The 14,747-nt window shown below is 25.4% G+C and overlaps 2 protein-coding genes across 4 annotated transcripts in view; both read right to left on the reverse strand.

The window, feature by feature from the left end:
* LOC119680433 overlaps positions 1–1,091 on the reverse strand; it is a 55,732-nt gene extending 54,641 nt beyond the window's left edge. For all 3 annotated transcript variants that reach the window (XM_038093243.1, XM_038093241.1, XM_038093244.1), the window contains exon 1: positions 826–1,091. In XM_038093243.1, coding sequence (XP_037949171.1) covers positions 826–1,090 — 265 coding nt within the window. In that variant the 5' untranslated portion in view covers position 1,091. The remainder of the gene's footprint in view (positions 1–825) is intronic.
* Positions 1,092–1,754: 663 nt separating this feature from the next.
* LOC119673967 (cilia- and flagella-associated protein 61-like) overlaps positions 1,755–14,747 on the reverse strand; it is a 20,142-nt gene continuing 7,149 nt past the window's right edge. The window contains exon 15 of the mRNA XM_038085085.1: positions 1,755–1,844. Within this exon, the coding sequence (XP_037941013.1) occupies positions 1,755–1,844 (90 nt within the window). The remainder of the gene's footprint in view (positions 1,845–14,747) is intronic.

Below are 14,747 nucleotides of genomic sequence, written 5' to 3' on the forward strand. Positions count from 1 at the left end.
GTGTGAAATGCATAAAATAAAGTATACATTAATTTTAATTTTGTTAAATATTTTACAGACATATAAACGAAATAACAATTTTGTAGGTTGTCTAAAATTTATTTATCACCATAAAAATATAGAACACAATTTATTGGCAGTTAAATGCAAGTCTGTCTAATCGAGTTTGTTTCAGTGTTTCAACCTTTTTTATATCGTACTCGATTTTTGCGCTATATCAGTTCTAAAATGTATTGAGGTCATTATAGTGAAAAATGAGATATAAAAAATTTTTTTTTACTTGAATGTGGTTTAAATACTAGCATTCCATTTGTAAATGGCATACACAATTTTTCTTATAAAACGTGAGAAATTCTTTTAACAAAGTCAATAATCATTAGTAAGCAATAAAGATTAAGAAAAATATTTTTAAAATTAAATGTGCCAAAACAGTTTGAATTCAGGCATGCACTTGTATAAATTCATATAAATATAACTAACAAATATAAATTTATAAGTTTGTAAGTTTGTAAAAATATATTAAATTACTTCAAATACTTGCAGGCAATTACGATAAAAAACCAAACTAAAAACTGCAAGTACAAATAAATTTTTAAAGTGGCTGGACATGATAAGTTTCCAAAATTTTTTTTTTTTTTGTAAATAATAAATTTAATGGACAGACTGCTGTGGACAGTTAAAATATTTTAAAAATGTACATTAAAAGTACAATAAATGAATATTAATAATCAAAAACAGAAAACAACAAAAAAAAAATATATAACTAAACAAATTAAAATTACAAAACTTTAACAAAAAATGTTGTTTCTTTATTTGAACGCTTACCTCTTGGCATGCCGCAGGGTCCCTTCGTACGTGAATTATCCAAAAAATCCAAATCATATTTGCGCGCAGGTGGATACGTTAATGCGACATGAGCAGCTCCGAAACTCACAAGACTACATAAATAAACAAACAGTACGGCCATTATAAGCCAGACCATGGCACCGGTTTTCGTTTTGGGTTTATTACCGGCCCATGATGTAGTTAGCGTTGTTGTTGTGTTTGAACAATTTTGTAAATTTTTATTATGAACTGTGGCCATTTTCATATGAAAATGTTTTTTTTTATTTATTTTTAAGTAACAAAGACGCTTTCAATTGTTATTAAAAATTTTTTAAATAATTTTAAAAAAAATTCTTTTATTTACACGTGTTTAAAATTATATCTTTTTTTTTAATTTTATTTGATTTTCTTTGTGCACTTTTTGCAATACTTATGTTGTAATTTGATCAAATAAACAAATAAAATAAAATTATTAACTTTTTCATATGCTCTTTTATAATGCAAATAATATAATAACACAAAAAATACACTGTGAGAAAATTGAAAATTGATTTATAATTTAATTTTTGATTTCGTTATACGCCGTTTTGACACTTTGACACTTGAGTACGAAATGTGCATGCGTTGTTGTTGTTGTGGTTTAAAGCAATGCGATTTACATGTGCATACAATGTCGGTATGGGTTTGTGTGAACGTGTGTATCTGTTAGCTGCTTTGATTTCTGCCAGAGTTAATCTACTTTGGTTTGCTCACTCAAAAACCGATTTTCGCATTTGATCACATATCGACTTCATTGATTTGCATTTCGGCCAGAGGCAGACTTTGAAAGTTATGTAATCACTTTTAGGTTTTTGATTTTTTAGGTTTTTATTAAGCCGATTTTAGAAAGCCTTAATCTTTTTTATTTTTGTGTATTTTATGTAAAAATTTTACTGTGGAATTCCGTTATATGTCGCTAAATGAATTTTCACAAATTCATTGACATTTCGTCCAAAACAGAAAAAGTTTATAAGTGGTACCTGTAAAGAAAAAAAAAATATTGCGTTTTAAAAAAGTAGTTAAAAACGTTTATTATTATATATTTATTTATTGTATGTATTAATCTCTATAAATGAAATGAAATATAAAATAAAAATAATCTTAATACATTATATTTCGAATATAAGTCAATCGAAGCATAATGATGTACTACAAGAGCATAAGATCACTTGAAATAAGAGCACAGCAGAAACTATTAGAAAATTTTATAAATTAGCCACTCTAGACAGATCTATTTTAAAAATTTCGTAAAAGGTTGATTTATAATTTGTATTATAATTATAAATAAAATTATAATTTCTATTTTAATTATTTTCTAATGAGGTTTTTCGAACAGTAGTATGTAAACTCAACAAAAATTCATTTTATATATTTTAATTAATTGGATTTTTGGCTGACCATACAGCTGTTTCGAGTATTGCCAATTACCCATAATCAGTAGTCTTGGAAATAATTCTTGTATTTAATAATTCGTGAATAATTATTCGTAATTATTTTCTAAGTAAATTTTAAATTACATTGAATAATCACACTTTTATCTGCAATGTAAAGTTATGAGTTCATGGTACAGATGTAGAATTTTAATATACTTCAAGACAGCTAAACAATTGACTCAAACGTTTCTATGAAGTTTTTTGAACACTGTTGGTGCGAAATACTATTACTAATAAGTAACTAATAAATACTAATAAATACTGTAAATCTGCACATTTACATTATGCGGTATCTATAATTTTTTTATTATTTTCAGCAAAGAAATTAATGTTTGTTTTCAGATTTGAAATTATTTTTCAATAAATTTGGAGTGTTTATCGTATTTGACTAACTAGTGTTGTATGCAATAAAATTGTAAAATAAGTTAAAGACTTCTCTATAAAGTAGTTGAAGATTCTTTTTTATTAAACTCTTATTGCATAAGAAAATATTCTATAACATAATGATGTCTATATTTTGCCATGTGTATAATTTTGTAAACAGTATTTAATAAAAATGAAATAAATTCTCTGGTGTATATACACATTTTAAATGTCTTATTAAAGCTGTCAAGGTGTAAAGAGGGGTTTTGAAAATACCTCGAGTTAAAAAAGAGTATAAGTGCTTAAGTGCACTAGCTCAAAACAACTTCAATATAATAAAACTGTATTTTACTGCGATTCAGAAATATTGTTTTATTTATTTTTAAAACAATCAATGTCTATTAAATAGGGAAAATAATAAAATATGTCCACAAATAACTTTTACAATATCATTTGTATAGATACAGCCAAGAATAACAGTTATTATTTATTATTTAAAGTGGACTACTAGTGTATTGCGATAACTTCGTTATAACCGATCATTAAATGCTTACGTTGTGTATATAAAAAATTATTTATAGAAAAAATGGTCAATAATTAATGGCATATTTTTTAATTGGGTCATTTATACGGATTTATTCTTTATTTTATATTTTATGTTTATAATTTTTTTTTAAATTTTTATTTATTTAAATACCTATTAGTATGCGGATATAATAATTTATATGAACTTAAAAAACACACTAAAAAAACTTATGAGAAGCCATCATCATATAAATTGCAGAATATATTTAGAAGCGAATTTATTTAATTTATAGTTACGGGAGTTTTTTATTAAGCGTCAACTGATCTGACTGACAAATTTTTATAATTTTGGCAAATGTTGTATATTTTTACGACAAAGATATGAATTTAACTTTGTAATTAAAGCGACAATTATTACAAAAAAACCGTCAAGAAATTGTTTTCATTTTTTTTTCGTTGTTGCGTTTGTCTCCATTGTTGCATTACTGAGTCGAGACAAAACATTACGAAAACTATGTACCAAACAATTTCTCACAGTTTTACGAAACATTAACAATATTACAACAAGAAACGCATTTAATAAATCTTAAACCCACAAATGCATAAAATATTAATTAAAAAATAATTGGTAATAAAAATGTTTTTCTTTATTAAATGGAAGGCAAAGCATTGCAACTTTTATTTATTAGCTGCATTTCTCGTAAAAATTCAAGAGTTTTGATAAACTGTCTTTTTTTGCTTAAATTGGTAAAAGTATATAATAATATGAATAAAATAAAATTTAGTATGTATGCATGTTTAAATTTAAATACAAAAAAAAAAAAATGGTGAGACTGTGGTAAAATTTTCTCTAGAGTGATTATGCAGATGATGACTACTAGCATCTGAAAGCAAGTGTGGATTTGGTTGAGATTGTTTATTGTTGCTGGTTATTACTTATGTAATGCCATTAAGTGTAAAATACATGAATAGTAAACTTTTCTTGTACGAGGGGAAAAAATCATATAATTAGCATATTAAGTGAATTGTTATATTAAAATTATGCAGCTGCAGAGATGAATAAATTAATAAATTTTAAAATTCATAGTAAAGAATTTTTAAAACTGCGCTGAATAAACAACATCTCTCTTAGTTCATTCAATTAAAATTTTGTTCAAATATTGCAAATTTTAGTTTAAAATTAAATGAAATATAAACAGAAAAATGTGATTAAATTATAAATTCAATATATTGTTTTTAAATATATTTAATTATTACAATAATCAATATTATTAATATAAAATTAAATGAAATATAAACATAAAAATGTAATTAAATTATAAATTCAAAAATTGTATTATATATATGTTTATACAATAAATTTAAATGTTTCAATTAACTATTAAAATCCGATACAGTGTAAAAATAAATGATATATTAATATCAAAATATTGTTTTATATATATTTTTATATAATAAATTTAAATATTTTATTAACTATTAAAATTTCGATACATATCAGTGTAAAAATAAACGATATATTAATTTCAAAATATTGTTTTGTATATGTTTTTATATAATAAATTCAAATGTTTTATTTAATTAGTAAAATGTTGACATATATCAATATAAAAATAAATGATATATTAATTTCAAAATATTGTCTTATATATATTTTTATATAATAAATTTGAATGTTTTATTAACTATTAAAATTTTGATATATATCAATATAAAAATAAATAATATATTAATTTCAAATGTTAAATAATAATTTATAAAAAATAATATAATCATTATGTTAAGTTAATTAATTTATAAATTCATATGTTTGAAACGACGTTTAAAAAAACAATTGTTTGTAATACTTTCACTAAAGAAAGCTAGTTTGTTTTAGTTTGAATGAATATGTACATCATAATGAAAATATAAATTAAAACAATATTACACTAAGCAATCAAAGCGTAAATATTTTTCACATAATAATTTCACTTATTTAAGGTATTGTTATTGGGCACTGATACATTGCGGTCAATAATTTGTCAAACAATCAAAATTGTAGTATCTTTCAATTTCAGGCTCGTTAACCTGAAGTGAAGTGTTCATACCTTTACAAACTGCGTTAACAAGCCAACAAAGCAACACCAAACACTTCAAAGAAACTTGAAATTGTCAAATAGTAAAGATATTATTGACACGTATTTCAACTGGGTTCCCTAATCGAGCAACCCATGAAAGCACGGTCTCGAATCACATTGGAATCTGCACTTCTTAATTTGTTGCTTTGCCCATGGGCATTTGGTTCGAAAATTTATATTTCATTACTTTTTCAATTGTATTTAATTTTCTTCATTTTGCTCATATTTAAAATTAATTTTTTGTTGACCATAATTTCGAAGTTTAATGACCAGAAATTTTCTTGATATGAACGCGGTTTGCATTGCGATTGGTTCGGTTCATTCATAAAAATCGTCAAAATCATAAAAAATCAATTTATCATTTTTTAAGCTTCGTGCGAAAGCGCATTCATATTTTGTTAGCCATTAAATTGAATTAAATTACAAAACATATCTAAGCCCACAAAGGTCAAAGCTACAATAAAAATATTTTGTTTTCATAATGATAATTTAATTTAATTAAATTTTAATTTTAATTAAATTTTGTTTTTTTTTTATCTTACTAGAATAATAAACAATTACGATGTTTCGTAACCTTGAGATTTTGTTATGCCCTTTGTATTGAAATAATAAAAATATTTGTTATAGTTTTTCGATGTCGCAATATTCTTGTTTTTGTAATGTTTTTAAGTATCTACAGTGAAAACTCTGTTGAGCGGAGATTCACTGTTCAGAAATAGAATATTTTAAAAGTATAATAATTTTCTTAAATTTATAAGTAACTTTCTTTCAGATTTAGATGTAGCTTATATTTAAATAGAGATGAGTTACATTAAATATATACATTAAATGTATTTATATGAATATTAAAATGAAAAAATAAATGAAAGTGGATTTTGAAGTAAATTTATAAAGATAAATAAATTGATTATAGTTCTAAAATATGTATATATCGCCCATCACTCTTGTTTTAAAATAAGATAAGTAGTAATATCGATTTTTGTTGGAATAAAAAGATTGTCTGCCTAAAAGATTTAAAGTCGTTCTACATAAATGGCATTTAAAAAATAAAAAAAAACTGTTCGCACAAGAGAAGTATAGGTTGCAAGGGTTTTCACTATATTCAAGCTCAGTAGCTCAGTATCTAAACTGCATTGAAATATTTGTATATGAATACAAAAATTAAAAGTAAAAGCAAAAGATATGTTAATATTAGAATTTAAAAAAAAAATAATCATTTTAAATAGCACTACTTAAAATCAAAGATTATAAGAGCAGAGTCTAGTTTAATAATGAACGAAATGCCCACTTCACAAAATATTATATATTGCATACCTATTTGAATGAATTAATGCCAATATTGAATATGTATTCAAGTAAAAATAAAGAAAAAATTTGATTTCTCTGATGCAGGAATTGAATATTTATATGCCACATTAATATTTTATTTACTATTTAATATTTAATACTGAATATTTCAAATATGTACAATTAAGAAAGCTTAGTTTGTTACAGGGACATTTTCAATATCTAAATAAAGTTAAATTTATAAATGATTATATGGATATTTGAGAAGAAAAGAAATCAAGCAAGGGTCAAAGATGACATTTTCAATATCATATCATATATCATATGTATATATATGATTTAATCTCATTAATTAATTCCAATGCTTTTGTAACATTCATAGCTGTAAAAGCTAAGTCATTTATTGTTAGTGTATTTATTTATTTCAAAAAAAATTTCGTAAACACATTTCAGGAACTAAAATTGAAGAACACAAAAAAAGAATAATTTGATTTTCAGGCAAAACCCACTTGGCTTATAACAAATTATAACCCAAATATACCCACATCTAAAAATATTACGCCAAAGGTGTGGAAAACAATTACCTTAATAGTTTTGCTACTTCAAGATTTAATATTTCCGTGGAAAAAAAATATTCGTATACTGAAAAAACACTATATTAAGAATTACTTAAGAAATTATTAAAAATATTCTCGAGTTGAGTCAAAGTGTCAGTTAAATTAAAGGCATTAAAAGCATAGGCAAATAGTAGAGGCGTTCATAGGTAAACTAAACAGCTATGTTAACAATAATTGTTTGGAAAACAATAAATAAAAATTTATTTTAAAAAAATATTTAAAATCTTTTTTTTTCTTTTCAGATCACATGCAAATACCTTTAAATAGTAGAAAAAAGAATATTGCCTCATGGGCGTTGAAAGTTACTATTAACTTCTTTTAGACGACTGCAGAAAAAGACTTGTCGGTGCAATAACCACAAATTATTATTGAAATTTGATATGAAAACAATTAACTTCAAAGTTGTTAATTTCACATATTTCTTGTGGTATTTTTACTTTGTATTGCAAAGTATCTTTATCTGACAGCATAGTTTGACTTGAAATGTAAACAAAACGAAATGATGTTAGTTGGTCAGGTTTATGGAGCAAATATTTTGTACTCAGCATGCACCAATTAAGGTAGCTCACGGCGCTGTATGCCTTTTGCTGTTAATACATTTTGCAAAAATTTGTTTTTAAAAAATTTATTTTGGAATCTAAAATATGTTGTGTGAAAAAAAAATATTTGCGTTTTTCTTAATTTATTTATTTATTTAATAAAAGTTTTATGATACGATATGAATATGACTTTATGCAATTGCTTTTTAACATAGGAATATATGTAGATGTGAGGTACAAGGTATAATTTCAGATACCCTAATAAAAAATATATCTGTTTTATTCGTATTTGTACAGTTAATACAAAGTCCCTATATAAAAAGCACTAACTGTAGTCGCTGTATTTGTTCTGCAGTTTCCTCATCTTATGACAGCACGTCTAATGAAATCGTCGTCATATTTTTTTTCATCTAATTTGGTTAGTCTTGTTGTGTCTAATTTCTCGTCAATAATGATTATTTGGTCACCTATCGTGATGGTTATAATAACATGGTGTCCTTAACTCTCGGCTCAATGTAATTCCCTAATAAAAGCTCTTGTTTTGCCAGTACCCGTAACTTCACTTAACTTCCTTCCCTTTGGGTGAAAAGCGAGACTTCCAACTCCATATTAGTTGCATCACTGTATATATGAAGTACAACCACCAGAATACCTCCTGAAAGAACAATTACGAATGTTGAGAATATCAAAGTGTTGCGGTCCACCCGAATCTCATCGAAACAGATTTATAACACTCGACTATATGCGCCCCACATATATGTATGTAGAATACATAAGAAAAAATCTCACAACACCTTTAGGACCAAAAACGGTAGCAATCTCAAGTTTCATACAAATGACTAAGCATACTATAATAAATACTTAGAAATTTTTATCTTATTTTCATTTATTTTGGAGTTAATTGGCACTGAACGTAATAAGCGATAATATTAGCAAATTTAAATGTCAGTGACAAAATCTGGCTAGTGACATTGATCTAAATTTCCATATAAAAAACAAAAAAACTTATAATAATTACAGATGCAAAAGCTATCGAAACACCCACACAAAACATTTTGAAGCTCTAAAGAAGATGCAAACTTGCATAGGAGTCAAATCAAGCCTAAGTAAAACTATTGTAGGTTGTTGTGTGTATTTAATGATTTTTTATTGTTTCAATTGTTGTAACAAAATTATTGTTTACAACTGCAACCAAAAGGTCAATTAAATTGCAATAAAGCTGAAGCTGAAATTGTGATTTAAAATCGTTAATAAATTATAATGAAAACGTTAATTGTAACGCAAAGAGAGTGAGTGTGAGTGTTAGGGTGAGTCTCAATGCTTATAAAAAAACATAATTCATTGTCTATAAGAAACTATGTATATTACTGCCAGTGTAAATAAATCATACTTAATTTATTACAAATTTACAATTAACGTATCTGTAGCTCATGGCTTATGTTCTATAAAACAATTCTATTAACATTCCTCGATTTACCATTGATTATTTGTACTCATTTGATAAGAATCTTTGTCGCAACACCTGCTTGTCTGCTTGTGTGTAAGCCCGCATTTACATGCCAGCGTTCGTATCGTATTCTTCATAAACTATAAAATCTAAAGAATTCTTTTTCTTTTTTTAAGTGAAATTAATTGGTTTACCATTGAACAAATCATGAATTAAGAATGGTTTTTCTAAATACCATTTACACAGTCCAAAACCAGTAAAACCGCATTCTTGAGTTTTTTATATGTAGATACAGCGTGTTTGTTTATTGCCTAACAAAGTGTAAATAACATATTTTGCTTAATTAATATAATACTGAAAATTAGTCATTCCACTAATTCATTTAATATTTTTGTATAAAATCGGTTTTAATGCCTTCAAATGAAAATCATAAAGTTTATTTTTAGTTACATTTAATTAAGTATCTCAAACAGAGATTAAATGGTAATAAAATTTAAGTGTTCTTAATATAGGAAAATACACAAAAAATAATAGAATATATGTCTACATATATATGGGCGTAACCAGAGCCGAAGTTAGTGGGGGGACGCTGGTATGCTGATATGACATTATCATATATTTTATGCAAGCATAATGTGGAAGAACTATTATTTAAGAAATATATGTAGGTATGTCAAATATATGTATGTAAATTAGTAAAAGATTAAAATGGCGAATTTTACACATTTCTTTTAAGCAATATTTAATTTTTAATCAAAACAACAATAAAGTAATGAAATCTAGGGGGCAGAGGCACTGCCGTCTGCCCCTACTTGTGTATGCACATGCATATATAATTCATATAATGCACAGTATATTTTTCACTGCCTTATATGACGTACGATATCTTCTTTGTAGCATTGATACTTAGTATGCCCTACATACTACGTGTAAAGAGCTTAAAAAAATGCATTATTTAACTAATCCTTTCAGTTATTTGAGAAATAAAAATGTATAAAGCACTTTGGTGTTTTCTTCAGAACTATTTATTTAAAACGTAAAACTTCAAACTGGAGCCACAATTTTTACTGTACCATCACAAGTTCTTACATTTACTGACGATATCGAAATAATAGGAAAATCAGTAATTAAAATAAAAATGTAGTTTTAAGACCAAAAATCAGAGTTTCCAAGAAAGTGGAATTTGCATTAATAATGGCAAAACGAAAACATTATTATCAACGAACAAGTAATGGATATGCAAATTTAGACAGAATCTGACTTAATTCTCAAACGACTGCACATCATCCCTGCACATATTTTTACTTTTTAATACCACACTTTAAGCCAAGACTGAAATCAAAATAAGTACACATCCAATACGATCTATGCGATACCTGGACTTTGTGAAATCCAGGTTTTACAACTGATTTGAGACAACTTGACGTCAATACTGGGGAAAGAGTTGCGAGATATCTGAAGACGAGAATATTTGTATAGAAGACCAAGCCTGTAATATCAATAAAGGGAAGATAATAAACCAGTGTAGTATAAACAACAAAGTGAAGTGAACTAGTTATTAATATGTAATGCTTGTACTGTACATCGTTTTGTTGATCATTAAGTTTTGAAATGGAGAACTGTCATATATATCACACAATATTATTAAGTATGTATTTGTATTAAGAATTATTTTTTAAAGTTTGCAATATAAGATTATTTTTCTTATGAAATATAATATATAAAACAATTAAGCTACAAGATATAAAATAAGAAGTTTTTACAATGATGAAAAAATATCATAACGATAATAAAAGCTGTCGAGAAAATACTCGTACTACCTACATTAATCAAAAAAATAAATTTTTACTGGTTGCTTTATTTAAATTCCACTTTCTATATAACAACATTATCACCTTTTTCTTTCCGGAGACTAGTAATCCAATTTTAAATTTTGTGCACTGTGAATTCCTGAAATAAAGTCTATAATTTAATGTAAAACTTAAACTATGTGAAACCTGATTTCAATTATTACTACCCGTACTATTTGTGTTGTGATCAGTTTTCCTCTTACGTTTACTTTTCTAATCGAAAAGTGTATAGTAATTACGTAAAACGAGTTTAGGTTCATTATATAGATTATAGATTTGTGCAGTAGGTCAGTGCAACTTTAAGATAGTTGATCTAACGATTTCCTTTTGCGTGTAAATTGATAATTAAAAAATAAATTTAATCACACCACAATTTAAGCAATTCTGTGCAACTAACGTTTGGTAAAATCAGGTAATTGTTAAAAAAAATAAATTTTAATATTATGGATTTGTACTGATCGTGTTTAAGTAAATCGATTTATATATATTAAGTGTAAATGGTTTTAAGTACTATTTGAATTATATGGTGCAGTAAAATAATCATTTAATAATCAGTTTCAGCTTAAGTCACATAATTAGAGTTAAATAATTAAAGTTTTATGTATATAAATTATACGTTGACGTATATAAACTGCAGAAAATTTAATTTATTTTAAGACACTTTTAAATTTAGTTGCTGTAGATAGTAATAGTAGATATTAAATTTTGTATTGTTTAAAAAAGCAGTTTCTAAATAAAATTGATTACACGCTTAATTAAAAGAAAGTCAAGTACTCATAGATATATATATGAAAATCTTAAGTTTTTTCATATCTACATATATGCATGTACATTTATATACATAAATACACTATATAGTAAAATAAAAAATTATAGAAGAAAAGACGTGGTGGAAATATATGGTGTCATTTCAGCTCAAAAAAATAATGTCAGTCATTTTTTCTAAACCAAAACGTATAAGTTTGTCAAGGTGTAAATGCATTAAAAAATAAATATTAAAGTTTTTATTGAAAATAATAATAGTAATTTACTAATTTACTTTTGTAGCCTGTATTAAATAAATATGTAATAGATAAAAAATTATTTTCACAAATTAAAAAAAATTGATATATGATAAGCTATTTTATAACTGAGGGTTTTTATAGTAGACTTTCCCTTTGACACAATGTAACTAAGTTAATATTAAAATTAATTTCCCACCTATATAAACTTTTTTGTTTCGTCAACTAATGTAATATTTCGTACGATTATGCTATTTGGTTAACAAACACTTTAACCAGCTCCTACTATTAATCTTTATGGTTCCAGGAACGCTTAGGGTAGCTTTTGACAACAAAAAAATTAACCAAAAAATATTCTCAGAAAATGGAGACAACAACAACATCACAACATCGTTCATAGCAAGCTTTAGACATCCTAATTTAATCCATACAATAGTATGAATTTCCACCATTAAAAAATATTTAAATATATGATTACAATAACGATTTAACCCGTTCTTAAATACAATTTATTCAAATGTTTTATATATTAGTCGTATCTATTATATATTTTTATGCTTAATATTTTGAAAAACATAAAATTAATTGATCCAGTAAAGGTGTAGAAAGGGGTGATGAAGAAACCTTGCAGTTTATAGAGAGTATAAGTGTTCAAGAGCACTGACTCAACAAGCCTTAACATAATAATAAAATTAAATATAAAATTAAACATAGATTTTATTGTTAAGTTTATATTAGGGTGCTTTTGAACACAGTATCAATCAGATTTATATAGGTAAATCAATTCATATAAATGCCCTTTACGGTATATTATTTGCCTCTCATTAGCAGAACAACTATCAAATATAGTATACCCTTTTTAAACTTTAAAAATAGAAAATTAATTTTAAAACTTATTTCTTTTAACCAAGTACTGCTATTGCAAGGTATGCTTAAAAATGTTAATAACAGAATAATATTACCAAACAAGATAAGATTCAAAATATTAATAACAGAATAATGTTATTTTAAGTAAGTAAAAGAATGTCCACCTTTTATATTTTTATTTTTTTTATTTTGATTTTTCAATATTTAATTAATTATTCACGCAAAAAAAATGGAACGTACAAATTACAAAATATACTACATACCATAAAATAAATACATATAAAAGCTTAATATTACAAATGAAAAAGAAATAATTATTTTTTGATAAAATTAAATTTAATTATTTCAAAGCGTGCAAATTTCGCAAAAATACTATTTACTATTGTGTAATAGTCACTATTATGCAGCGGCATAATTACTTTAAGTGGTAAAAACATTTACAATACGAATAGATTTTAACCAACTTAAACATAAACACAGTAACGTAAATACTTGTACATATATATGCGAGTGTGTTTGTAGTGTTGCATATAAATAACATTTTTTCGCCAATTTCAGTGGTTCGTAACTTCTGCATTGGTTTATAACAAAATCATAAACAAAAACAAAAAAAACAAAAAAAAAAACGAAATCAAATATGCAATGCGAATACCAAACAAACATGTACGAACTCGAGTTCAGGTCCCAGTAGAAAACGGATCGATCCGTCATCGAAGACGTCTTCAAGACATGGATACATACATGAAGACCGATCGATCCAAATGTATGACGGTCTTCGAAGACACTTTCATACAAATTAGCCAAATGTCTTCAATGAATTTTTGCGTACATGTCTCGAAGACCGTCTCGAAGACCATGTCTTGCATAACGGACGCATTCGACAGAAAGTTGTGCGCTCTTAGTGCAGTGCTCATATAATTTTTTCACCCTTTTTTTTATTTCTACTCTTTTATTGCGCTCTTTAAATTTTAAACGAATTTCAATTTTCTCTTTAAATAAGTAGAAAGAAATTGTTGTATTTTGTACTTTTATTTATTTTATATAATAATTTCTTAAATTACATTCAAAATTAAAAGTTTTAAAAATAAATTATAAATTTTATTATAAATTATTACAAATTTTATTAAGATATTAATAATAAACTAGTAAAAACTAGTAAACATAATGAAAATTAATTTAAATAATTAACTTAATATAACTTAGCATATCTAAAATTAACTAAAACTAATATAAAATAATTTATAGCATTTCGCTATCATCAAATGTTGAAGTTTTATATGTTTTCAAAAGCGTTGAAAAGGATTTTGGTACAATTAAACCTTCTGATCTTAAGAGTTCTAAAATATCATTACTACAACGCCTGTTAATCCTGTGTTTTTTAAATATAACAGCTAATTTTTCACAAGTGTTTTCAGTTTTTTTATTTTCAACATCCTTTGTTTCGTTTCTAAAACAACTTTCACTGGAATTATTGTCTTCAATATTAATATCAATATATTTTCCAGGAACTAAGTCACTATTTAATTTGTTTTGATTTAATTTCTTTTTTTTTAATATTTCGTAGTTTAATGATTTTGTTTCTTTATTTATTTTGATTTTTTTAATATTTATTTCACTACACTTCAAAATTATTGCGTCAATTCATTTATAAAACAGCGTCATCTGAGGCAAAATTCAAATACGTTGCTATGAACACTAAAAATGAGAGAGAAAGCAAAGAAAGAGTATTTACATTCATGTTTTGAGCAATTGTTTTGCAAATTTGCTTGAAAATGCGGACGCGGTATCAAAGACCGTCTTGAAGACAATGTCTTCGAAGACCACTTTTTCTACTGGG

The sequence above is a fragment of the Teleopsis dalmanni genome, chromosome 2 (assembly GCF_002237135.1).
Source record: "Teleopsis dalmanni isolate 2A chromosome 2, ASM223713v2, whole genome shotgun sequence".
NCBI lineage: Eukaryota > Metazoa > Arthropoda > Insecta > Diptera > Diopsidae > Teleopsis > Teleopsis dalmanni.